At 39.0% G+C, this 26,203-nt stretch overlaps 1 protein-coding gene across 6 annotated transcripts in view; it reads left to right on the top strand.

The window, feature by feature from the left end:
* ASIP (agouti signaling protein) overlaps positions 1 to 26,203 on the top strand; it is a 95,495-nt gene that overhangs the window by 1,275 nt on the left and 68,017 nt on the right. For 5 of the 6 annotated variants that reach the window (XM_059705954.1, XM_059705952.1, XM_059705955.1 and 2 more), the window contains exons 3-4: positions 129 to 251; positions 6,644 to 6,715. In XM_059705954.1, coding sequence (XP_059561937.1) covers positions 6,690 to 6,715 — 26 coding nt within the window. In that variant the 5' untranslated portion in view covers positions 129 to 251; positions 6,644 to 6,689. Of the gene's footprint in view, positions 1 to 128; positions 252 to 6,643; positions 6,716 to 21,247; positions 21,413 to 26,203 lie in introns of those variants that run through there. The other variant, XM_059705956.1, reaches the window with a different exon arrangement.

Raw genomic sequence — 26,203 nt, forward strand, 5'->3', positions numbered from 1 at the left:
AGGAACATCAACACAAATCATTTGTATTTTTCTAACCTCTTTCATCTAGGAATCTCTGCAAAACATAAGCATTTATTAATTTCTTCCCGTATGGTGAGTTAAATCATTGTGATTTTCTTTTTTTATAGACACAGAAGCCAAGTTATGAAGTGCACAAAAATTAGTGAGAAATCCAGAAACAGACTACTGGAATCTTTACTCTGGGCCATTCTTGATGCTCAGCCCCACCCCAGATCTCCAGCTGCCCAATAGTAAGCTAAGGGTTATAATTCTTCAATTGTAAACTAACTTTTGTGTTTTCATAGTCTTTAAAATATCCATAGTCTCTTCACTTGACCCATAACATAGCAGGCCTATAGGGGCTGTGACTTAAATAGTTATAGTAATTTAACTACAACTCAGATCTCATAAGTCTTAGTCCAGTACTCTTTCTACTTGGTAAGCAATTCTATACATCCTTGTAATTGATATTTAACTCACAGAAACCATAATTAAATAGAGATTCTAATCTGCATAGAAATCCAGACCTATTCAACCCTTTTGATCCATGAGCACCTAATTATATGAGGCCTTTAAGAGTTAGCTTTGGTGAGAGACAAAAAAAAAAAAAAGCAAGTCACTGAGATATTAATGAAAAGCACTGGTAACTCTGAAATTGAACATATCTTTGGGTTCATGTAGTAGAAAGTATAGTGAGGATCCCCCAAAGAAGTCTTGAATAGTTATCCTTTGAGAACTAAACTAGTAGGAATGAATTCTTAACTAGTCATATGTAGAAATGATTTCTGAGAAAATGTGTCACTGAGGAGATTTAGGAATCAGCATTTCTAATCAAGTTGACTAGGTTGTATATATACTCTAATGAAAATACTATCTCCAAATACTGTCATCATGTCAGTGATTACCAAATCCATATTTTCAAACCAAACCTTTCAACCTCAAATATTTAAGTGCCTACTTCTCTACTTACCTACATTTGCATGTTGAGATCTCAAAGTTACTGTATTTAAAACTTTGGGTATTTCCTCTTGCAAGTTTTCTTCATCTCAAGGGCATTGCCTGCCCAGTTGCTTAAGTCAGAAACCCAGGAGTTAACTTGAGTCCTTCCTTTTCCTCACCTTCATTCAGTTCATTATCAAATCTTGATTCTATGTTCAAAATAAATCTCAAATCCAACCATTTCTATCTCCAATGCCACTAGCCTAGTCCAGGTGATTTTTTCATCTCTCTCTTGAATATTATAACATTCTCTTGCCCCTTTCCTTCATTACACCACAATTAATTTATTGGTCAGTTGTTTAGTGGTGATTTTCATAATCTCACTTCACTACTAAAATGTATGTAAATTCCTTGAGGATAGGTACAAGCTGTCTTGTTCAGTCTGATATTCCCAACATGTAACAAAGCCTGGTATCATCACAGGCACTTAGATACTTGGTAAATATTTGTTGAATTACTGGAAAAAAATCCAGTAGTGCCCCAAATTTTAACATGATTGCTTACAGTAATATAGTTGAAGTTGGAGCCTTCATTTAGTCATGTATAGTAAAAATGACTGAAGCTAACATAATCTGCCAGGATTTGGCCATGTTTTTTCATCCAGCCGTGTTCAGGACTGAGAAATTGTAAACCCAAAGAACATTGTTAAGATATTTATTAACATAAATAATTTCTTAGGCTTTACCTGGTTCCTGAATAAAATCATCCACCTCTCTTTTTTTCTCATCGTTCACCAAACAACATTTTAATTACCAACTTAGAGTCCCTGGTACCTTTATATCAGGAAGGAAATCCTCTGGACAGCAAACACAAATATATATATTTTGTTAATCTTCACCTAAGGATATTTTTTCCATTGCTTTACAGAGAACTTGGAAGGGAGGGATGGGGGGGGGGGGGGAGAGAGAGATATGACTGGTTGGCTGCCTCCTGCGCATACTCCAACCGAATCTGCAACCCAGGTACATGTCCTTGATCCGGAATCAAACCCAAGACCTTTTGGTGCCAGGGTCAACTCTCTAACCATTTAGCAACACTGGCCAAGGTTCAAACACAAATATTTTAGTCACTGAAAAAATATTTTAAACTCTAGAATGTAACTCTGTGAGGGCAAGAAATGGTTAATCACAGCTGTGTCCCTAGAACCTAGAATAATGCTTAACACAAAGGTTCTTTATAGGTGTTTGATAAATGAATGTGTATTAGTACATTAGGATTATACTTTATACCACATTCTTTTATGAATTAGATATTGTGAGTCAGTCCTCAAGTATATTTCCATGCTAGATGCATTAGGAAAATCAGATTTCTTGTCTTATAGGCCAAATAGGAGATCCTGAACTCCAGCAGGATCTGTGAGACCCTATTTGGTTAACTAGCTGACATCCTTCTCTGATGTTACGGTCATGGCTTTTTGTAACGTCAGTTCATTCTCCATCTGACCTGCAGTTTCCTTTAAAAAGTCAATCATGCTGTTCCTCTGCCTAAAAATCAGTTATTTATCTGTTACTTTTAGAATAAAACTATCCACAGTCTGCCTCTCCAGCGCTTCTCATCACTGTACTCTCTACCTTTCTTAATACTCCCTATCATATATTCTAAGTTTCAGCTGCACTAAATAACTATACTAAATCTCCTGAACATGCTGGTCCCCTGGATGAAATGTCTGTCCCTTCTCTTCCCATCTGATGAGCTTCTGCCATCCTTTAAGATCCAGCTTAGATGTTACTTAAAGAAGCCTATAATTTACTTAGTTTGTGTGTGGGGAAAGCTAATCATTTCAACTTGTCTTCTTTCATTACTCAACTAGAGGCCTAGTGCACGAAATTCATGCGGGGGTGGGGGGTGGGGGGGGTGGTCCCTCAGCCCAGTCTGCACTCTCTCCAATCTGGGACCCTTTGGGGGATGTCCAGCTGCCACAGGGATGGGGCCTAAACTGGCAGTTGGACATCCTTCTTGCAATCCGGACCGCTGGCTCCTAACCGCTTGCCTGCCTGCCTGTCTGATTGCCCCTAACCACTCTACCTGCCGGCTTGATCGCCCCCTAACTGGTCTCCTGCCAGCCTGGACACCCCTAACTGTCCAGAAGGAAGTTGGACGTCCAGAAAATGTCCGGTTGGCCCGGTCTAATTAGCATATTACCCTTTTGTTAGTATAGATTATAGCCCTTATCATATATTATAGCTACCTTTGAGATCCTGGAGGGCAGAATTCTGTGCCTTACTCATATTTCTTTGCTTCCCCAGTGCCTAGCACATGTTTGTGAATGTAAGAACCCATATGGGTGATAGATGAAAGCTAAATACTAACTTGTAACAGCCTTATCTTCTTAAATGTAGCCTCCTTCCCAAGGGAGAATGGCAAACTTCCTAGCTATATTCCATTTGAAAAAATTGGGCATGAATATAGTCTGGAAAAAATGTGCTTTACATACTCCTTTTATGATTCACTGTAAAATGAGGTGATAATAGTCTTATTGATAGATTAGTAGGCTCTTAGGAAGCAGTGATTCGATTTTGAGGACATTATACTAAGTGAAATAAGACAGTCACAAAAAGACAACTTTATGTATGATTTCACTTATATGAGGTATCTATAGTAATCATTCTCATAGAAACAGAAAGTAGAATGGTGGTTGCCAGAGTTGGGGGGAGAAGAGGATGGGCAGTTAGTGTTTAATGAGTATAGAGCTTTAGTTTTGCAAGAAGATAAAGTTTTGGAGAGTGGTTGCATGAATAATGTGGATGTACTTAACACTACTGAACTGTACACTTAAAAATGGTAAAATTGCTCGACTGGTGTTGCTCAGTGGTTGAGCATGGACCTATGAACCAGGAGGTCACAGTTTGATTCCCAGTTAGGGCACATGCCCAGGTTGCAGGCTCGCTCCCCAGTAGGGGGCATGCAGGAGGCAGCTGATCAATGGTTCTCTTGTTTTTATTTTTCCAATTTTTTATTCTAATGGCCAACATGCAGACAGTCCACTTCAAAGTGCCTCCACTGCCATGTGTGCAAACTGAGGCTCAGCCTTCTTGGCTTGGCCAGAAGCCCATAGAGCCTGGAGGACTGTCACGTTGTTTTACGAATGACAAAAGGAATATAATTGTGAGAAACTAGTGTTCACCAAAATAAAGCGCTATCTACACTGCCAGCCAGATTAGCTAGATGCATGAAGCTGCAGTGAAATCAATAACCAAAAAATACTAAGACTTGTTAAGGGGCCTTTATAAAACAGGCTCCCTGGGAGAACCCAGTAGGCTAACTACCCAGGCTTGAAAGTGAAGAAACAAAATCACACTGGAAATAAATCAATATGGAAATTTTCTCTGAGAACAACTAGGAGAGTTTTGGTCCAGAGATATCTGAAGGCAGTCAAATATGTGGGGGGGTCTCTATGCACCCCAACAAGATCAATGATTCTCTCTAATCATTGATGTTTCTATCTCCCTCTCCCTTCATCTCTGAAATAAATTTTTAAAAAAAATTTTTTTTAATGGTTAAGATGGTAACTTTCATGTCATATGTTTTTACCACAATAAAAAAGTTAATGTGTAAAAAAGAAAAATGGGGGGGTGGGGGGAGAGAAAGAAAAAAGATTCAGCACACCGTGTACATACTCAGTACCTTGGATTGTTACTACTCATTGCCCATCTTTCTGCCTTGCTCTTGAGAGACTTAGTAACCCCCAATCTCAGCACAGTGTCCAGAATTTATTAGGAGCCCCATAAATGTTGAAAGAATGCATTGAATAATACTTGAAATAAAAAAATTAATTTCCTCCTCTTCTTTTGGATAATTTAAACCACTGATGGCGAACCTTTTGAGCTCGGCGTGTCAGCATTTTGAAAAATCCTAACTTAACTCTGGTGCTGTGTCACATATAGAAATTTTTTGATATTTGCAACCATAGTAAAACAAAGACTTATATTTTTGATATTTATTTTATATATTTAAATGCCATTTAACAAAGAGAAATCAACCAAAAAAATGAGTTCGCGTGTCACCTCTGACACGCGTGTCATAGGTTCACCATCACTGATTTAAACCCTTCCTTTTAAAATTGCTCTTTAAGGCCTTTTCTAATCAGCCAGCCTACTATAATTTTATCCTTCTCTGTCTTCATGTAATACTTATCATTTTGACTGTTATCTTGTATCGTTATTTATTTTTAAATGCACGTATCCTTTCTTTTCAGCTAGATTATAAAATCCTTGAAGGCAAGGACGTGTACCTCCTACAGTGTATTAAATCTAGTAGCATCTTAATGCTTTAAACTGTTGGTGATGTTACCCAGGTTTACTTAGTGTTTTGGCATCTCTACAGAAGACTTCAAAACTCTTAAAACCACAATGTGATACTGCCCTTCACATCCATTAGGAGGGCTATTAGAACAAAAACATAAAGTAGGAAATGATAAGTGCTAGCAAGAATGTGGAGAAATTAGAATCCTTGTGCACTGTTGGTGGAAGTGTAAAATGGTGCAGCCACTATGTATGGCTGATCCTCCTAACAGTATGGTGGTTCCTCAAAAAATTAAAAATAGAATTACCATATGAATTAGCAATTCCAATTCTAAGTATATATTCAAAAGAATTGAAATCAGGGTCTTTTTTTAAATATATTTTATTGATTTTTTTACAGAGAGGAAGGGAGAGGGATAGAGAGTTAGAAACATCGATGAGAGAGAAACATCGATCAGCTGCCTTCTGCACACCCCCTAACTGGGGATGTGCCTGCAACCAAGGTACATGCCCTTGACCGGAATCAAACCTGGGACCCTTCAGTCCATAGGCCGACGCTCTATCCACTGAGCCAAACTGGTTAGGGCGAAATCAGGGTCTTTAAGAGATATTTGTACACCCATGTTCATAGCAGCATTATTCACAGTAGCCAAGAGGGAGAAGCAACTCATATTTGGTCATAGATGAATACTTCTATGTTATGTGTATTTAACCAAAATCTTGTTTTTAAAAGCACTGAATGGGGAGTCAAAAGATCAAGGTGGAGTTCTTGGTTGTTTCTTGATGACTGATGAATCTTGACCAAGTCACTCTTTTTTTTTCTTCTCATGCCTTAGTTTCTTCATCTTTAAACAGAATAATAAAGCCTGTCCAGCTTCTGGGGTTTTTTTTTTGTGTGTGAGCTTCGAATAGAAGAGATAGCAACAATCAAAAACTTTTAAGATAATTTTTTTGAATATTGTTTTTCCAGTATTCCAGTGTCTCTGATATTTTTTAATATTCATTATAAGTTTCGCATCTTACTTTGTAACAAAATACTTTTAAAGATGTCTCAGCAATAACCTGTTACCACTTCAAAGGACATACGTATGCTGAACTCTTTCAATTTGAACTGCTCACCTTATAATTTGGTCCCAAGAAAGCAGCAAGTAAACACCCTTTTTGAGGACTATTGATGACCTAAGATGGTAATTACTAATGTGGTTTAGCATTAATTGAGGAAATAACAAGCTCAGGATTTTCATGTGAGCATAAGAAAACTGATCCCAACTTGTTAGAATAAGGGGAAAAATTAATATTTGCTAAGAGTCAGGCCCTACAGCAGATGTGTTGCATGCATTACCTCATTTAATCCTCACAACAGTCTTGTCAGGTTAATAATATTATACTCATTTTATAAACAGGAATTTGAAGCTCAGAGAGGTGAAGTCACCCAGGATCACACAATGAATGACGGAGATGGAATTCGAGTCCAGGTCTGTGTGACTCTGAAGCTCATACTCTTTCTATTCTCTTACACTGCCTCTCAAAATATATTTGACTCTGCCTATTGTAATAGAGTTAATGATAAATGATATATATTGATGTATATTAGTACATGTATATCAATTATCTTACTTGGTCATTACAAATAAGATAGGCTGTGTAGGGATGATTACCACCATGTTAATAATGAAGAAACATAAAGTCAGAAAATTTAACTTACCTAACATCAACCAACCAAGAAATGATAATAGTAGGACTTGAAAATAGGTACTGGAATTCCCTGACCTAGGCTGTTTCCACATAAGCCTCATGAAAGTGGAATTTTACCTCTGAACTTTCTGGTTCTGACACTTTTTTTTTTTTATCTTCACCAGAGGATATTTTTCCATTGATTTTTAGAGAGAGGGAAAGACAGAGAGAAATATTGATGTGAGAAAAACACATCAATTGGTTCAGTCATTCAATCCCAAACATGGTTTTGGCTTTTGTTGTTTCAGGTTTTTCAAAATGGAAATTTATATTATTTTTCTGGCATAAAGGAAATAAATAAATCCTCATTAAAAATGAAACAATGCAGAAATAAAAAATGCAAGACATTTAAAAATTTTTAAAATATATATTTTTTGATTTCAGAGAGGAAGGGAGGGGGAGAGAGAAATAGAAACATCAATGATGAGAATCATTGGTCAGCTGCCCCCTGCTGCGGATTGAGCCCACAACTAAGGCATGTGCCCTTGACTGAACTCGAACCTGGAACCATTCAGTCCACAGGGCAATGCTCTATTCACTGAGCCAGAACGGATAGAGCCAAAAAATTTTATTAGGCATATACAAATACACACATGTTTTTACAAGACTGAAGAACTTAGCCAAAATGTCCTACTTCTGCAGAGAAGGTAAGTTTAGCAGAGAGAAAAGATGGGGCAAGGTGTAACCAGGAAGTCTAGTGGAAGAGTGCTGGGGAGCGAAATTCCTCTTTTAGTGAGGTTGAAGGAAAGGGGTAGAACAGATAGAAAGAGTTTAGGGGAGTTAACTACTAGAGGGTTCTGTTTTGTTCTTTTTAAAAATATATATATTTTATTGATTTTTTTACAGAGAGGAAGGGAGAAGGATAGAGATTAGAAACATCGATGAGAGAGAAACATCGATCAGCTGCCTCCTGCACACCCCCTACTGGGGATGTGCCTGCAACCAAGGTACATGCCCTTGACCAGAATCGAACCTGGGACCCTTCAGTCCGCAGGCCAATGCTCTATCCACCAAGCCAAACCAGCTAGGGCTGTTTTGTTCTTAAAAGTAGGAGGCAGCCCGGCCAGCGTGGCTCAGTGGTTGAGCATTGACCTATATATATTTTTAAAAGTAGGAGTCAGCCCTAGCTGGTTCTGCTCAGTGGTTAGAGCCTTGGCCTCTGGACCGAAGGGTCTCGGGTTCAATTCCCAGTCAAGGGCACACATCTGGGTTGCAGGTTTTTTCCCTGCCCCCAGTAAGGCCCTGTGCAGGAGGCAGCCAGTTGATGTATCTCTTACATCAATGTTCCTCTCTCTTTCCCACTCGCTCCTTCCCTCCCTGTCACTCTCTCTGAAAAAGTAATGGAAAAAATGTCCTCTGGTGAGGACTAACCAAAAGGTTAAAAAAAGTAGGAGGCAGATTGGGTGGGCAGGGTGCATGAAGAGAAAGGGAAAGGTGATATGAGGCATAACTACTCATATTCAAAATGATGCACTCTGATCTTCGGAAGATTTTATCTGCTGAAGCCTTTAAATCAGAGTTGAAAAATTGGAGAAAATACATCCTAGTAGTCCTTTTCTTTTGCAAAAAACCATGTGCTCAGACTCTGGATGGACCCGTCTTAGATTCTGGGCATGGGATTTTCTCGGTAGGGGGAAACTGAATAAGGTGGTATATCGGAGGGCAAAATGTGAAGAGGGCACAAGAGCAGGTGTTACATATTTCAGAAATACAGAGAAGGTAATTAAAATAGCCAAAACTTCTGTGTTTTCCTCAAATCCCGATTTGAACCTCACTGTGTATAGTGGCAGTGAATTAAATGTAATCTAAATATGTTCATTGACATATTTCTTGGAAATTTAATGACCTCTGGAGAGATCTACAGTGAATATATTCAGTCATTTTGGAAGGCAGTGGTGATTTCTCCAGGGGTGTTATTTTAAAATTAAAACAAGCCTGGCCAGTGTGGCTCAGTGGTAGAGCATTGACCTATGAACCAGGGGGTCACGGTTCAATTCCCAATCAGGGCACTTGCCCATGTTGCAGGCTGGATCCCAGTAGGGGGTGTGCAAGATGCTCCCACAGCATTGATGTTTCTATCTCCTCCCTCTTTGGAATCAATGCAAACATTTTTTTAAAGTTTAATAACAAGCAACTATCTATAATGAAGAACGTCTCCATTTTAAACTATCACTTGAAATGAAAACAGAGTATTTCTCAGAGTGTGGTCTGAAGAACAATTGCATGTGGGAGTTGGGATGTTAGGGGTTAGGTGCAGGTGAGGATGGAGGAGTTTGTTAACATTGTAGTTTCTTGGATACCATGTCTCTGGGGTGGGACCTGAAATCTAAATACTTTACAGATGCCCTGGCCTATGTGCTCAACTGGTTAGGGTCACAGGTTTGATTCTCAGTCAAGGGCACATACCTGGGTTACAGGTTTGATCCCCTACCCTGGTCGGGGTGCATGCAGGGGGCAACCAATCAATGTGTCTCTCTCACATCGATGTTTCTCTCTGTCTTTCCCCCTCCCTTCCACTCTCTCTACAAAATCAATGGAAAAAAATATCCTCTGGTGAGGATTAACAACAACAAGAACAAAAATCAATGAAAAATATACCCTTGGGTGAGGATTAACAACAAAAATAAAGAAAGAAATACTTCACAGATGTTCCAGGTGGGTTTTTAAAAGCTTTTATTACGAAAAATATCAATGCTATACAAAAAATAGAGAAACTAGTGTCATGAATCTCACCGTACCCATCACACAGCTTTAACACCTCATGTTCTCTTCTGTATCTACTATAGCCTGTGCCACTGGATTATTATTAAATCAGTTCTATTATATGTTATTATTTATCATATTGTTTCATCTGTAAATATTTTGGTATTTATCACTAAGTGATAAAAAAACATAATCACAAACCATTATCATGCTAAATAAATTCTTGGTTACACAAAAGATCTGTCTACTGTAATCATTGAAAAATTACGAGGTTTTCAACAAAATGGACAACCTAGATGAAATGGACATATTCTTAGAATATTACAAGCTCCCAAAACTCAACCAAGAAGAGTCAAAAAACCTGAATAGGTCAATAACTACTGAAGAAATTGAAACAGCAATCAAAAATCTTCCAGCAAACAAAAGCCCTGGTCCAGATGGCTTTACAGGGTAGTTCTACCAAGCATTCAAAGAACTAAAACCTATCCTCCTCAGACTATTTCAAAAAATTCAAGAGGAAGGCACACTTCCAGATTCTTTCTATGAAGCCAGCATTACCCTAATCCCAAAATCAGATAAAGATACCACAAAAAAAGAGAACTACAGGCCAATATCCTTGATGAACTTAGATGCTAAAATCCTCAACAAAATCCTAGGAAATCGGATTCAGCAATACATTAGAAAGATCATACACCATGACTAAGTGGGATATATTCCAGGGATGCAAGGATGGTTCAATATCTGCAAATCAATAAATGTGGTACATCACATAAACAAACTGAGAGACAAAAATCACATAATCATATCAATTGATGCAGAAAAAGCATTTGACAAAATCCAACACCCTTTCTTGATAAAAACTCTCAGCAAAGTGGGAATAGAGGGATCATACCTCAACATAATAAAAGCCCTATATGACAAACCTACAGCCAACATCATACTCAATGGGCAAAAACTAAATCCATTTCCCCTAAGAACAGGAACAAGACAAGGATGCCCATTTTCACCACTCCTGTTCAACATACTAATAGAAGTACTAGCCATAGTGACTAGACAGAAGAAAAAATAAAAGGCATCCAAATTGGAAAAGAAGAAGTAAAATGGTCCTTATTTGCAGATGACATGATATTATACATAGAAAGCCCCAAAGACTCCATCAAAAAACTACTAGACCTAATAAATGAATTTGGCAATGTAGCAGGATACAAAATTAACACCCAGAAATCTATGGCCTTTTTATACACCAATAATGAACTCACAGAAAGAGAAATGAAAAAAAAAAAATCCCATTTACCATTGCACACAAAAAATTAAGATACCTAGGAATAAACTTAACCAAGGACGTAAAAGACGTGTACTCAGAAAATTACAGGACACTGAAAAAAGAGATAGAAGAAGACATAAACAGATGGAAGAACATACCGTGTTCATGGATTGGTAGAATCAACATCATTAAAATGTCCATACTACCCAAAGCAATCTATAAATTCAACGCACTTCCCATTAAAGTACCAACAGCATACTTCAGAGATCTAGAACGAACTTTCCAAAAATTCATCTGGAATAAAAAAAGACCCCGAATAGCTGCAGCAATCCTGAAAAAGAACAAAGTAGGTGGGATCTCAATACCAGATATCAAGTTGTATTACAAAGCCACTGTTCTCAAAACTGCCTGGTACTGGCACAAGAATAGGCATATAGATCAATGGAATAGAATAGAGAGCCCAGAAATCGGCCCGAACCAATATGCTCAATTAATATTTGACAAAGGAGGCAAGAACATACAATGGAGCCAAGATAGTCTCTTCAATAAATGGTGTTGGGAAAATTGGACAGATATATGCAAGAAAATGAAACTAGACCACCAACTTAAACCATACACAAAAATAAACTCAAAATGGATAAAGGACTTAAATGTACGACAGGAAACCATAAAAATTCTAGAAGAATCCAAAGGCAAGAAAATCTCAGACAAATGCCGAAGCAATTTCTTCACTGATACAGCTCCTAGGGCACTTGAAACTAAAGAAAAAATGAACAAATGGGACTACATCAAAATAAAAAGCTTCTGCACAGCAAAAGAAACCATCAACAAAACAACGAGAAAACCCACTGTGTGGGAAAACATATTTGCCAATGACATATCTGATAAGGGCCTAATCTCCAAAATTTATAGGGAACTCATACAACTTAACAAAAGGAAGATAAACAATCCAATCAAAAAATGGGCAAAGGACCTAAATAGACACCTTTCAAGAGAGGACATTCAGAAAGCCAAGAGACATATGAAAACACCATTGGTTTTTTAACTTACCTATGTTCTTTCTGTTTGAGTATATTCCTTAATAGTTCTTTCAGCAAGAGTGTTCTGGTGGTAAGTCTCTCTAGGTGTTTAAATAAATTTATTCTGCTTTTACTCCTAAATTATAGTTTAGGTATAGACTTATGTTGAAAATGGGATTTTAGAGAAAGACTTTGATTCAATCAATTTAATTTAAGACTGTAAGTTAAAACTGATCAAAGATTTTGGGTGTTTTCAGAAACTCACACCAAATTGATGAGATCTTAGGTCAAAGAATAGGGAAATATAAAACTCTCTGATAAGGACAAGAATTAAAATTTTATTTAAGACCATTTAAAAAAATCTCATATATTTACAGCTTCTTAAATAAAGCTCCAAGGCAGGTTCAGAAAACTTTAATTGAAATTTTTTCCTAGTTTGCAGACAGTGTGCCTTAAGGAATAATGTAGGTTGAAATGAATCTCATTGTCTTGCTTTAACAGTTCTTGCACCATTATTTTGGTCTTCCCCCCCCCCCCCCCGTGTTCTTTTGTTTATGAATCTTTCACAAACCAGTTGGGGCCAATTATCTTCTATGCAATTAAAGCCAAATAGTTTGTGCTCTTTAATGCAGCTGTTTCTCCTTAATCTTGGGCATTTTAAAAATATATATTTTATTGATTTTTTACAGAGAGGAAGGGAGAGGGATAAAGAGTTAGAAACATCAATGAGAGAGAAACATCGATCAGCTGCCTCCTGCACACCCCCTACTGGGGATGTGCCTGCAACCAAGGTACATGCCCTTGACCGGAAGCGAACCTGGAACCCTTCAGTCCACAGGCCAACACTCTATCCACTGAGCCAAACCGGTTAGGGCAATCTTGGGCAATTTTTATGACACTGTTTTCCCTCCTAACTAAAGCTCTCTCATTCTGTGATGGGGGTTTCTGCAAATTAACATTCCCAGTAAACTTTTTGTAGGGTTCAAACTTTTCTGAATCGTATCTTCTCCCCTATCTTGACAGTTGAAGTGCTCCCTCAGGTTTAATAAAGTGTTATTTTTGTATTCATTTTTTATTTTACCCATGAACATTCAGCAGAAGAAACAGGTACGGTATAGCTAGGAAGTTGTATCTAGAAAATAAAAATGTAACATTTAAGATGATGACAAAACATTCCCCTTCAAAAATTACTTTCACTTATTGTCATCTACGCTCCAAATTCCCACATTTTCACAATCAATTCACATTTATTGAAATCTTGCAAGGTGCATGGCAATGGAGATTCAAAGAGGTATAAGAGGGGAGGTGGGGTGGGCTAGAAGAGGTCAATGGGGGAAAAGGGGGATAGATGTAATGCTTTCAACAATAAAGTATTACAATCTTTTTTTAAGATTTAATTTTTAAAAAGCAAAAAACAAACGTATAAGACCTGCTTCCTGCCTTCTTTAAATTTTTAAACTTTTAGTCTCAGGACCTCTATATACTCTGCAAAATTTGAAGATCCCAAAGAGCTTTTGTTTATGTGAGCTTTATCTAGTAATATTTACCATATTAGAAGTTGAGAATGGGAAACTGTTTAAATATTTATTTATTTGAAAATCACAATAATATGCCTCTGACAACATAAATACTGTAGTGTTATGAAAACTATACTTTAAAAACCGAAAGTTGTGAAAAATGGCCAAAATCAGGATGACCACATTTTTTCAGGATTGTAAAACCTGTGTCTCTTTCAGTATGCTGAATATCTGTAATAATCTGAACAATAAAGATTTAATGAAAAAAAGAAAAAAATGGTGCGTGTAAGGTGTGTAAGGGAAATGAATGCAACACAAGTATAGCAATCAGTCATTAGTTGTAGTAATCAGTCAATAATTATGTATAACAGGATATTTTAAAAATTAAGCTACTAAATTTTTTTAAAAACGTTTCTTACATACTGTTATATTGGCTGGGCTAAAAATTTTTCATTGTGGGCCGCATGTAGCCCGCAGGCTGCGAGTTTGACATGCTCTATGCCTTAGCTTATGCTATTTCCTTGCCTGGAATACTCTCCCTCTCCCCCTGATGAACTCTTTACTTATCTTCAAGGCCAAAATTAAATGCCATCTCCTCTGTAGTTTCCCCTGTCATGTTCCTCTTATTGAAATTTACCAACACTCATAGTCCTTGTCCCCTTGTTACCTAGCTGTTTTTTATGTCTCCTTATTCGATGGTGAACTCACTGAATGGCTTGAGAACTCAGGAGAAAGCAACTCCTAACTTTACTTCCTCTCCCCATCCTCTTCAACCTCTGACTTTATTCAACTGTGACTCTGCAGCTCTTAACATAATGCTGGACACGTGTAAGTACATAACAAAGGTTTGTTGAATATGATGAAAGCTGGAAGGTATCAAACAAAATGTGTTGGTTTCTTTTTTTTTTTTAATTTTCACTTATTTCCACTTCACAGAAGATTTTGGTTACTGGTCTCAATTTCCTCTCCTGATTATTTCTTTTCTTTCTGGCCTTATGCAGCCCATTCCAATTTTACCTAGCTTTCTTTGGCTAGTTTTCCCAACACTCCACTCAAATATCCCCTCATTCAGCATTTATTTATTGAACCCTCACTGTTCTACTGGCACTATTTTAGGCATAGAAGGTATAACAGTGAACAAGATAGATGGGATTTTTTTATGGAAATTACATTATGGTTGGATAATTAGACCAAAACAAGTAAGCAAACAAAATAGTTTCAAGTAATAATAAATTCTCAGAAGAGAATAAAGTGATATGATAGGGAGTGAGGTGGGAATCACATAAAAGAGTTTGTCAGGAAATCCTTTCTAAGGAGGAGACATTTGAAATCTGGAAAATGAGAAAGAGATGGCCATATGGGGATCTGCTAAAAAAAAAAAAAAAAAAAATTCAAGTGGAAAAGTCAGCACATGCACAGGCCCAGAGACAAAAACAAATGACTAAATATTATAAAGCTTTATATAAGTAAATAAAATGATTAAGGTTTTTCTTAGTCTATCACCATCTCTTTTCCCCTTTCCTAGAAAAGTAGCATTGATTCCTTCTGAGAAGTGACTGACTTCCTCTAGCCTTCACCTTGCCTACCACTCAAATCGCAGAGTTTTCTTCCAGTGAATCTCACTGAAGTTTACCTGGCTACAGTCATCTTGGTGACTGAAACACCAATCTCTGGGATTAGAAGCTTTGTGTAGTCCCTTATGTCAGACAATACTCCCTTCCCCCATCTTTTTCAGAAGGACTAGATCAGTGATGGCGAACCTATGACACGCATGTCACCTCTGAACTCATTCTTTTGGTTGATTTTTCTTTGTTAAATGGCATTTAAATATATAAAATAAATATCAAAAATATAAGTCTTTGTTTTACTATGGTTGCAAATATCAAAAAATTTCTATATGTGACACGGCACCAGAGTTAAGTTAGGGTTTTTCAAAATGCTGACACGCCGAGCTCAAAAGGTTCGCCATCACTGGACTAGATCCTAGTCTCCCATCTCTAGAGAAGGGTCCTCTCACAGGGAGACACAGATGGAAATCCAGGGATAGAATGGAGGGGAAAGCCAATTCTTTGGACAGGTGTCAACCTGGAGTCCGCCTCTATAAATCCCAGGAGTGTCTTCCCACCTTACAGTCATTCTTATTACCCTTCTACTGAGTGTTGCTTTCCACTGAGCATTGCTCTCCATGGGGCCACAATGTCCAGCTGGTGAGAGTTCAGAAAAGCTGGCTTCCTCTCTTAGATGCCAGAACAGCTGCTTAAAGAGGCTGGAGGGAAGAAAAAAACGTCCTAGCTGGTTGGCTCAGTGGATAGAGCTTCATCCTGCGAACTGAATGGTCCCAGGCTTACTTCCGTTCAAGGGCACATGCCTGGGTTGCAGGCTCGATCCCCAGTAGGGGGCGTGCAAGAGACAGCCGATCAATGATTCTCATCATTGATCTTTCTATCTCTCTCTTCCTATCCCTTCCTCTCTGAAATCAATAAAAATATGTTTAAATGAAAAAAAAAGAGGCTGGAGGACTTCCTGCCACTGGAGACATGAGAAGCCCTCAGTAAGCCAGGAGCTAGAATCAAAATCATATGGTTTGCTTTGTAGTAAAGATCACAGGGCCTGAAAAGTTAGAGGAAGGAAGGCCAACTAGGGGACAAGCTTTTTAGATTATGGGGGTTGTGCTTCCCCAATCATGGCAGCCCTGTATTCACAGTACAGCCCTCCTGCCTAAAGGGTTGTCTGTCCTTAGACTGCTGGCCCGCTTGGACTCCCCTCTGGCTCAGACTGGTGAAGTTCAAACAATAAAGCCTGGAAGAATGAGATTACCTACTCCCTGAGATGTCAGGGTCCCTTTAAGGGCCCCCTGACCAGATGCCCCCCAAATGAAAACTGTTCCTATTTACTCTTTTCTCTAAGGCAGTGGTTGGCAAACTGCGGCTCACGAGCCGCACGCGGCTCTTTGGCCCCTTGAGTGTGGCTCTTCCACAAAATACCACATGCGGGCGGTCATGTACAGTGCGATTGAAACTTCGTGGCCCATGCGCAGAAGTCAGTTTTCGGAAAGGAGATGGAGGAAACAAGCATACAAGACGAGTGTGGATGGGAGAGTTGGAAGGGGTCGACCTCAGCGAACATACCTCAATCAGATTGAGGACGTTTTTAGCAAAGGCCAGCTTAGGAGTACCCTAATTAAGTTAATAACAATGTACCTACCTATATAGTTTAATTTTAAAAATTTTGGCTCTCAAAAGAAATTCCAATCGTTGTACTGTTGATATTTGGCTCTGTTGACTAATGAGTTTGCTGACCACTGCTCTAAGGAACTGACAAACCCCACATCTTAGAAATACTGAGCAAGCTGCCCTTTATATGCTTGTTTACTCTGGATCTAAATAGATGCAGGTTCTCTAAGAAGGAGTTTTTTATTTTTTCCAAGTTGCTTCTGAGGTAGAATCGCCACAAGCATTAAAAAGAAATGCATACTGATGACCCCTTTTACATGTACCCAGTGTGGCAAGCCTGGACTTGGATCTGCTTGGGGACTTCAAATGCTGGGGCTTGTGTTAGTTCCAGTGGATTCCTGTCCTTACCAATACGTGAGTAGGTATTGTTTATGGACAAGTTGAGGAGGAGATGCTGCATGCCCGCCACTGGGATAGCCACCTGAGAAAAGGTGGATTCCTTTTCTCACTGTCTACTACTGCCTCCCTGCCCTCCAACCCCAATCCACCACTTCAGTGGCTCCATGTAAAAGGCAGCATTTGGGGGGAAAGATCTGTGTCCAAATGTCCCCATGTCCACGCAGAAGAGTTTGGAGCAGATGCTTTAGCTTTACAGTTCAGGCAAACCCATAAATGGGAGAGACATTCCAGGCAGCCCTTTGCTATGAGAAGTGGGGAGAGCCTCCATGCCTCAGAGTTGAGAGCCTGCTCCATAAACCTCTCCCTTGAACTGTACACTCAGGGCAAGTACAATATTCTGCAATATTCTGAGTCATTAAAGAAAAAAGGCAAAAGCAAAAAATAAGACAAATATAGGTTTTCCTAGCGTTCTTCTTCACTTATTTCTTGCCTGGGAAGGAAAACAACAGGTCTGATAAAGAGGATGACTATCCTTCTAGGCTGTTGTTGCAAGTGAATGTTTAAACGCTTGTGGATGAGCAGTGATTTGAGGGTGGGACTTTATGTTAAGCTTCCCAAAGTTGTGTGACCACCCTCCCTGCTTCCCAGACCTGCTAACTTGCTCCACTATATGCTAAGGTCAGAGCGTGGAGCAAGCTCCTGAAGCCCTTGGCTCCAAACAAGTTCCTCACAGCCATCAAAGATATAGCCCTGGTTCTAGAAGCTTCAACCATGCCCTCACAGGAGACTTAGAAAAGCTGGAGCCAAACCTTTGCTCATCCCCTGATGTTATTTCTCATTGTCCTTTAAGAACTACTCACAGAATCCAAGGGATTGGCTATTTGGGTAAGTTCAGTGGGGGACTTGCCACTTATACTTCATCTCTGTCAGCCACAGAAACAGGGTTAAATCATATTTCAGACAAGCTTGTCAGAGCGTATTAGACTCTGCTAGATTGGCCAGATTGTTTTGAAGTTTTTGACCAAAATAAGTTATATTTTTATATGTCTCATCTGTTTTTGTATAAGCTCCATCTAATTTAAGTTTTATAATAATACTATGCTTTGAAAGGTAAAGTATGAGAATCATTATTATATAGGTGAGAAAAGCAATTGCATGACTTCCCCGAACTTATCTAGCTCTGTTGTTACCAGAATCAGGACTAGGATATTAATGACCTCACTTCCAGTTAATTGCTTTTTCCACCATTCCACCTTAAGAACAAGCATCCTACAAAAAGTTGCAGTAAAACAGGGAAACTCGACAATAATAGAACCCCTTCCTTGGGCTCTCATTATAATTGTGAAGTCTTCCTCTCTCAAAGCAGAGCCCTCCTTTGGCACAGTGTGCTCCCCCAGATTCATATGCACTTCATGTGCATGGGGCCCTACCAAGCACTTTATATACCACTACAGGCCTGTTGCACAAAGATTTGCACAATAGGCCTTCCTTCCCCTGGCTGCTGGCACCGGTTTCCCTCCGGCACCCAGGACCCAGGCCTTTGGTCCGGCCGCAGCGGAGAAGCCAAGCCTCTTCAGTCTTCAGTCGTCTTCAGTCTTCACTTAGGCCAGAGCCTTCAGTCTTCGCTCCGTGCCTGTGTATGCAAATTAACCCATCATCTTTGTTGAGTTAATTTGCATACTCATCCTGATTGGCTGGTGGGTGTAGCGGAGTGGTGACCAATTTACATATTTCTCTTTTATTAGTGTAGATTATCTCAATTCATTCTCCAGTATCTCCATTGAGGATATTACTTACCCACATTACTTACAAAGAAACTGAAGCTCAGCCCGGCTGGCATGGCTCAGTGTTTGAGTGTTGACCTATGAACCAGGAGGTCACAGTTCCATTCCTGGTCAGGGCACATACTCCAGTGTGGGTCATGCAGGAGGCAGCCAATCAATGATTCTCTCTCATCATTGATGTTTCTATCTCTCCCTCTCCCTTCCTCTTTGAAATCAATTATATATATATGTGTGTGTGTGTGTGTGTGTGTGTGTATATATACATATATATGTATATATATGTGTGTATATATATATATATATCCCATATGTATAACTGAACCTCAGTGAAGGTAGATAAATTAGCTTAAAATCCCAGAGCTTGTCCTAACTGGTTTGGCTCAGTAGATAGAGCATTCACTGTTCAGCCTGTGGACTGCTGAACAGTTGTGGGTTCAATTCCAATCAAGGGCATATGCATGGGCTGTGGGCTCGATCCCCAATAGGGGGCATACAGGAGGTAGCCAATCAATGATTCTCTCTCATCATTGATGTTTCTATCTCTCCCTCTCCCTTCCTCTCTGAAATCAATAAAAATATATTAAAAAAAAATAAAAATAAATCCCAGAGCTTGTTGTTGGAGCTGAAACCAGGTCTTCTGATACTCTGGTCCTTTTTCTGCTATACCCTAGGGATCCAGAAACATTAGCCATAAAAGGAATCAAACATAGATCTTCTCCTAATGAGGAAAGTGTATCCATGGAGGCAAATTTTAAGGCTAGGACAATACAATATGCAATACAATAGAGAGCCCCAATTTCTCCAGAAGGACCATGCCCTTCCCACTGGGTATCGACACAGAAACACGTGAGTGTACTTACGTGGCATGTACTGCCTCACCTGCCCCTGCCAGGGATTTGGTCACAGCTACAGCATCTTGACAACCTATTTAAACCAACTTGCAGTAACTGGTAGCAAAGTATCATTCTCTGACAGGTTGAGTCCTTGAGCCTCCACAGACTTTGGAAAGGGAACCATTAGTCAAAACATTCAAGAACCAGAGGGTCCCAGAAAGGTATGTAATAATTCCATCCAGATGTTGGGATTGGGTTTTTTTCTTTCTTTCATTTTTTTCAATCACATTCAAAGAGTGAACAAGTTGTTTTCATCTGATCAATCAAGTAAGATGAAAAGAACTTTGCTTTCTTTATTCTCGGTCTGGTCTTCATCAAAGGATCAAGAGGGCTAACAGCATCTGGGCCATTCAGAAAGGTAGCTGAATTATCACAGGATACTTTACACATATGACTGAATTATCTGAATTGGTAAATGGTGTTGTAAGTACATCAGCAAAATCCAATTAGACGCCTCCAAGTTCATTTTAATTTACAGCTTCCACACTGTTTACCTGCAGTGTAGGCAACCCATCTCTTTTGAAATCCAAGAAACTATGGCTGTGCAAATTGGTCCAACAAACAGCTTAATGTGCACGTTGCTCTGGTAGAGAGGGAAGGGCCAATCTAACCATAAGTACATTTTATCTCATAGCATCTGAGCAGCCTGGATGGCCGGGAAGCTTTGCTGTGTTATACGGCTATCAAATAGGTCATTCGATAACCCATAAAACTCCTCTCCAGCAGCACAGGCTTTCCTGAGGTTAACTTGCTGTGGAGCTAGGATGAAGAAAGCAGATCTTCTTAAACTGCAGCTGCAATAGACAGTCCCCTTCCTTACTCCACACCTGAGCTCCTGACTTTCCTCCCTTCAAAAAGATGTGCTTTGCAAGGTCCACTTTTTCATCTGGCCTGATGAGTCTCAAGATTTTTGCTCCTTAAATTACTTGAGCAGAACAAAAGATTCTTCTCTATTTACACCTACTTACTAGATCAAATAAACAAGCCAGCAAACAAACAAAAAGCCCACTTTTTATTTTTTTTATTTGTTTCCATCACCATTTATCCCCTCTATGCCCTTTTCCACCTCCACCCATCCTCTCCACCCCCGCAATCACCACACTATTGTCCATGTCCATGAGTTCTCTCTCTCTCTCTCTCTCTTTTTTCTTTTGCTTAATCCCTTTCCCATCCTTTCCCTCCCTTCCCCAGCCCCCACCCCTGGAGCTGTCTGCGTGCTCTCTCTGAGTCTGTCTCTATTTTGCTTGGTAGTTCAGTTCATTAATTCCACATATGAGTGAAATCATATGGCACTTGTCTTTATTTTTCAATTACAATTGACAAAAAAAACACACAAAACAAAACAACTCATACTTTTGAAGTGTTTTTTGCTGAATCCCTGTAACTTCTCTTAAACGTATTTCTTTGGTACTTTCACATTTTGATTGAAATTTGCAGTGGAAAATATGTTTCAGGAGGAGGGGGGGCAGAATCACCCAACACACTTCTGTGTCTTGCATTTTGACTCAGCCCACAGAACAATTGGGAGAATCTTTGCAGACCCACTAGAGATCTCCGGATTCCATGGAGAACCATTGATCTAAAAACATCTTGATTTCAGAATCCTTCTTCTGATCTGGAATTATGTTATCGACCACAGAGAGCGGCTACTTACAATTCATGGGAGAGGGCCCTGTATAGTGAGAGGTGAGCCCAGTGTGGGGAGATGAAATCTCTTTCTCTTTCTCTTTCTCAACGGGTGTTTTGATACAGTATGATATTTATGCTTAGTATGCTATCGGCTCAATTTCTTCTCCTTCACCATCTCTTCTTCATCCTTCTTCTTCCTCTCTCCTCCTCATCTTCTATTTTTTGTTTATTTGCTTCTTCTATTGTAAAAGTCTCCCCAAGCCCTCAGTGCTTAGATGATTTTTGCCTGGTACATTCTGCTGATTGGAATTTCGGAATCAGTTTCTTATTCGTGTGCAGAATTTTCCTAAATATTTAACCACCTAAATTATAGTAAAAGCAGCTGGCCCCTGCCCATGCCTTGTAGAGAAGGCTGCAGGTCTGTACCCTTCACTGTACCAGAAGGCAGAGCTCTGTTGAGATACGTGGAGGAAAGAAGAACCTTTATATGGAGGGAGCAGCCATGTTACAATGAGCGGACAACAAGGGACGATAAGAAGAGCAAGTTTAGGGATTAATGCAACTATATCCTGGAAACATGAAGTTATAGATCTCCCAGCTGAGCCTCTGAGAATGAGATAGTTCATGTGGTCAAACTGCTGTGAAATTTTTTTAAAAAACTGACTCGCATTGAAGAAAGGGAGTGGATCTGTGTCTCCTCTGCTACTAGTAAAACAGCATGGATCTCATTAAGGATCGGGGCACTAACACTGGTAGCTTCTTTTTGGGCACAGCCCTCAGCAGGAAGGCCCTATGCAATGGTAATTACCAGGAATGGGGGTGGGAGCCATTATAGACTTTTGATTTGGTCACTTAAACATCCTGTCAGACAGATGTAGAAAGGAGACCGACCCTTACCTCAAAAGAAGTAAATTGTAGGTTGAAGTATTTAGTTTCGGTCCCTGTCAGGTTGAGGCTTTGAAAAACAGACCTGTGGGTCTCAGAAACCAAATGCCAGATTGCCTTGCTTTGGAGCTCTGCAAATTCAAGGACATAAGGAAATGTATAACCCAAATTGAGACCGTTACTTTTTTTTTTTTCTTAAGGTGTTTTTAAGAAGACTCAGCTTGAAACAAAGTACTAGATTCAAAACTTTGTAAACCACAATTTGAATCTTGTTTAAAAGATGAGAGGGCTCTGGCAGGTTTGGCTCAGTGGATAGAGCGTTGGCCCAAGAACTGAAGGGTTCCGGGTTCGATTCCCAGTCAAAAGCATATACCTTGGTTTCAGGCTTAACCCAGAGACAACCAATCAATGTGTCTCCCACATCGATGCTTTTCTCCCCCCCCTCCACTCTCTCTAAAAATTAATGGAAAAATACCCTCCGGTGAGGATTAACAAAACAAAACAAAAAGATGGAAGGATGCAAAGTGTGACTCTACTCACTTCTTTAGAAACAGTCATTACAGACAGGATTCTAGGCATTATGTGTTTCCCTCTTCCTTGGTTAGGTCTGCTCACAAGGGCCAGCAGGCCTCTTTCAATACACAGTCAGTGATGGGGCTTTTAGAAGGCGGAGATGTTCGTTTAAAATGGCTCTTTATGTCCTGTAGTTGTACTCTTTGACATTTGCTTCTAGGAAAGTGTACATATGATGACTGACTAGATATCTGCTTTCTCATTTCAACTGTGAAATAAATTAGGAGACCATCTCCATCTTTGGCATCACTATAAATTAGGGAGACAGAGGCAAAGCATTCACTGCTTGGAGCCTAACCTCCCTGTGGTCAGGTGGCCTGACACAGGAGCAGCAGGCCCTGGTAACAAAACTCAGAAGCAGGAATTAGGAGGCCAGTTTTTGATCCTGCATCCACCTCTAACTGCCTGTGAGGCTTTAATTTAGTCGCTGACCTCCTCAGGGCTGCCACCTTCCTGTATATCAAGTAGGAAGACAAAGACTAGCCTCCCTTAGCCTTTGTGGATAAAATTACAACTGAAAGTATCTGCCATAGCTGGGGAAGGAGTGGGGCCAGAGAGAGAAAGTGCATTATGATACCCTACTTTCTCACTTGATCGCTTAAGTTTTTTAATCCTCATCTTCCTCTTCCCTGGGCTCCTGCCTGGTCTGAACTCACTTTTGTTTTCTCTTAAGTAAAATTTTATTGAAAAATTTTTTGTTTTTATTGGGGAAAAAGTCTTCAGCTCAATGAATTTTTTCCACGTGAACACACCCTGAAAAACTGAACCTAGATCTAAAAATAGGGCATTACCCCTAGCCGGTTTGGCTCAGTGGATAGAGTGTTGGCCTGGGACTGAAGGGTCTCAGGTTCAAATCTGGTCAAGGGCACATAACCCGGGTTGGGGGCTCAATCCCCAGGGCATGCAGGAGGCAGCCGATCAATGACTCTCTCTCATCATTGATGTTTCTATCTCTCCTTTCCTCCATGAAATCAATAAAAGTATATAAACAATAGTAATAAAATAAAAAATAATAAAAATAGTTCATTACCAACACTCGGAGCCCCCATCATATCCTCTTTTAGTCCCTTTCCTTCCAATGGTAACCACCAATCTGACTTCTAACACCATAATTAAGTTTTGCCTGTTTGGAGGGCTTCACATATGTGTATATGCTTTTATGTGTAACTTCTTTTGCTTAATATTAGGTTTGTAAGATTCATTTATGTTATTGTGTTATTTTCTCTATTCTCATTGTTATATAGTATTTCATGAATTAATATACCACTATTTATTTATCCATTACCTTAGTGGGCATTTGGGTTGTTTCTGATTGAGGCCTATTATGAACAGTGCTACTAGGAACATTCTTGAACAGTTTTTTTTAAAAAATTTTTTTTATTGATTTCAGAGAGGAAGGGAGAGGGAGAGAGATAGAAACATCAATGATGAGAGTGAATCACTAATCGGCTGCCTCCTGCATGCCCCCCACTGGGGATCTAGCCCACAACCCGGGCATGTGCCCTGACTGGAAATTGAACCATGATCTCCTGGTTCATAGGTTGATGCTCAACCGCTGAGCCACACCAGTTGGGCTTGAACAGTTTTTTGATGAACATATGACTGTTTTCCTACTGGCTATTATCTAGAAGTGGAATTGCTAAATCATAAGATATGTGAGTTCTGCTTTAATATATACTGCCAGTTTAAAAAGGTAATTGTATCATTTTACACTCCCACCAGTCATGTCTGAGACTTCTGTTTTTTTCTACATCCTGACCAATACTTGGCATTGTCTGTCTTTTGCTTTTAGCCATTTGGATAGATGTGTAGTGGAATGCTTTTTGAGTTAAATTTTTATTTCCTTAATGACTGATGAAGTTGAACACCTTTTAATGTATTTATTGGCCCTTGGCTATCCTGTTTTATAAAATACCTTTCAGTCTTGAACCTGCTTTTCTGTTGGATTGTCTGACATTTTCATTGATCTATAAGAGTTCTATAAGTATTATAGATACTTGTTGTATACATGTTGCAAATATCATTTCCCACAACGCTGTTGAGTCATATTGGAGCCTACGGCAAAAGTCAGAAATACTGATACCTATCTTTATTTATATATTTTTAAGATTTTTTTTTAAATTGATTTTTAGAGAGGAAGGGAGAAGGAGAGAGAAAGAAAGAAATATCGATGTAACAGCAAAACATTGATCAGATGCCTCCTGCAGGGCCCTAGCCAGGGATAGAGCTTGCAACCAGGGCATGTGCCCTGATAAGGAATTGAACCAGTAATCTTTTGGGTGCACAACTGAGCCACACCAGCCAGGGTTAAAATTTTGATATTTTGTTCATGGATTTTTTTTCATAGTTATTTAAAAAAATATTGCATTGACATCTTATTTATCTTGATTAATGAGGGGGGTTTTTTTGGTGCCCCCTTAAAAACTTGTGTCCAGCCTGGCCATCCTGGCTCAGTGGTTGAGTGTTGACCTATGAACCTAGAGATCATAGCATTGGCATTTTAACAATATGAAGTCTTCCAATCCATAAACATGGAATGTTTCCTTTGATTTATCTTTTAAAATTTCTTTTATCAATGCTCTGTTGTTTTCATTATACAAGTATTATAATTCCTTGGTTAAGTTAACTCCTAAGTATTTTATTATTTTTATGCTATTGTAAATGGAACTGTTTTTATAATTTCCTTTTCAGATTGTTCATTTTTATTGTATAGAAATGCAACTGATTTTGTGTGTTAATTTTTTCCTGCTACTTTGCTGACCTCATGTAATAGTTCTAATAGTTCTTTCACGTAGAATTTGTAAGGTGCTCTACATATAAGATTATATCACTTACATACAGAAATAATTTTATTTCTTCCTTTCCAATTTTGATGCCTCTTATTTCTTTTTCTTGCCTAATTGCTCTGGCTGTTATTTTCAGGACTATGTTAAGTAGATGAGGTGAGATTTGGTATCCTTGCCTTGTTCCTGATCTTAGAGGAATAGCTTCCAGTATTTCACTATTGAGGATGATGTTTGCTATGGGTTTTTCATATGTGGTTTTTGTGCTGAGGTAGTCTCTCTCTAGTCCTTTTTTTTTTAGTGTTTTTATCATAAAAGAGTGTTGAATTTTATCAAATTCTATTTTCTGTGTCAATTGAGATGATCATGTCTGTTTTTATCCCTTATTTGGTTAATGTGGTGTATAATATTGATTGGTTTTTCTTATATTGAACTATTCCTGCATTCTGGGAATAAATTACACCTGGTCGTGACATATAATTCTTTCAATATGCTACTGAATTTGGTCTGCTAGTATTTTGTTGAGGATTTTTGCATCAGTGTTCATAAGGGATATTGGTTTATAGTTTTCTTGTAATGCCTTTTCCTGGCTTTGGTATCAGGGTAA

This window comes from Myotis daubentonii, chromosome 8 (genome assembly GCF_963259705.1).
Source record: "Myotis daubentonii chromosome 8, mMyoDau2.1, whole genome shotgun sequence".
Taxonomy (NCBI): Eukaryota; Metazoa; Chordata; class Mammalia; order Chiroptera; family Vespertilionidae; genus Myotis; species Myotis daubentonii.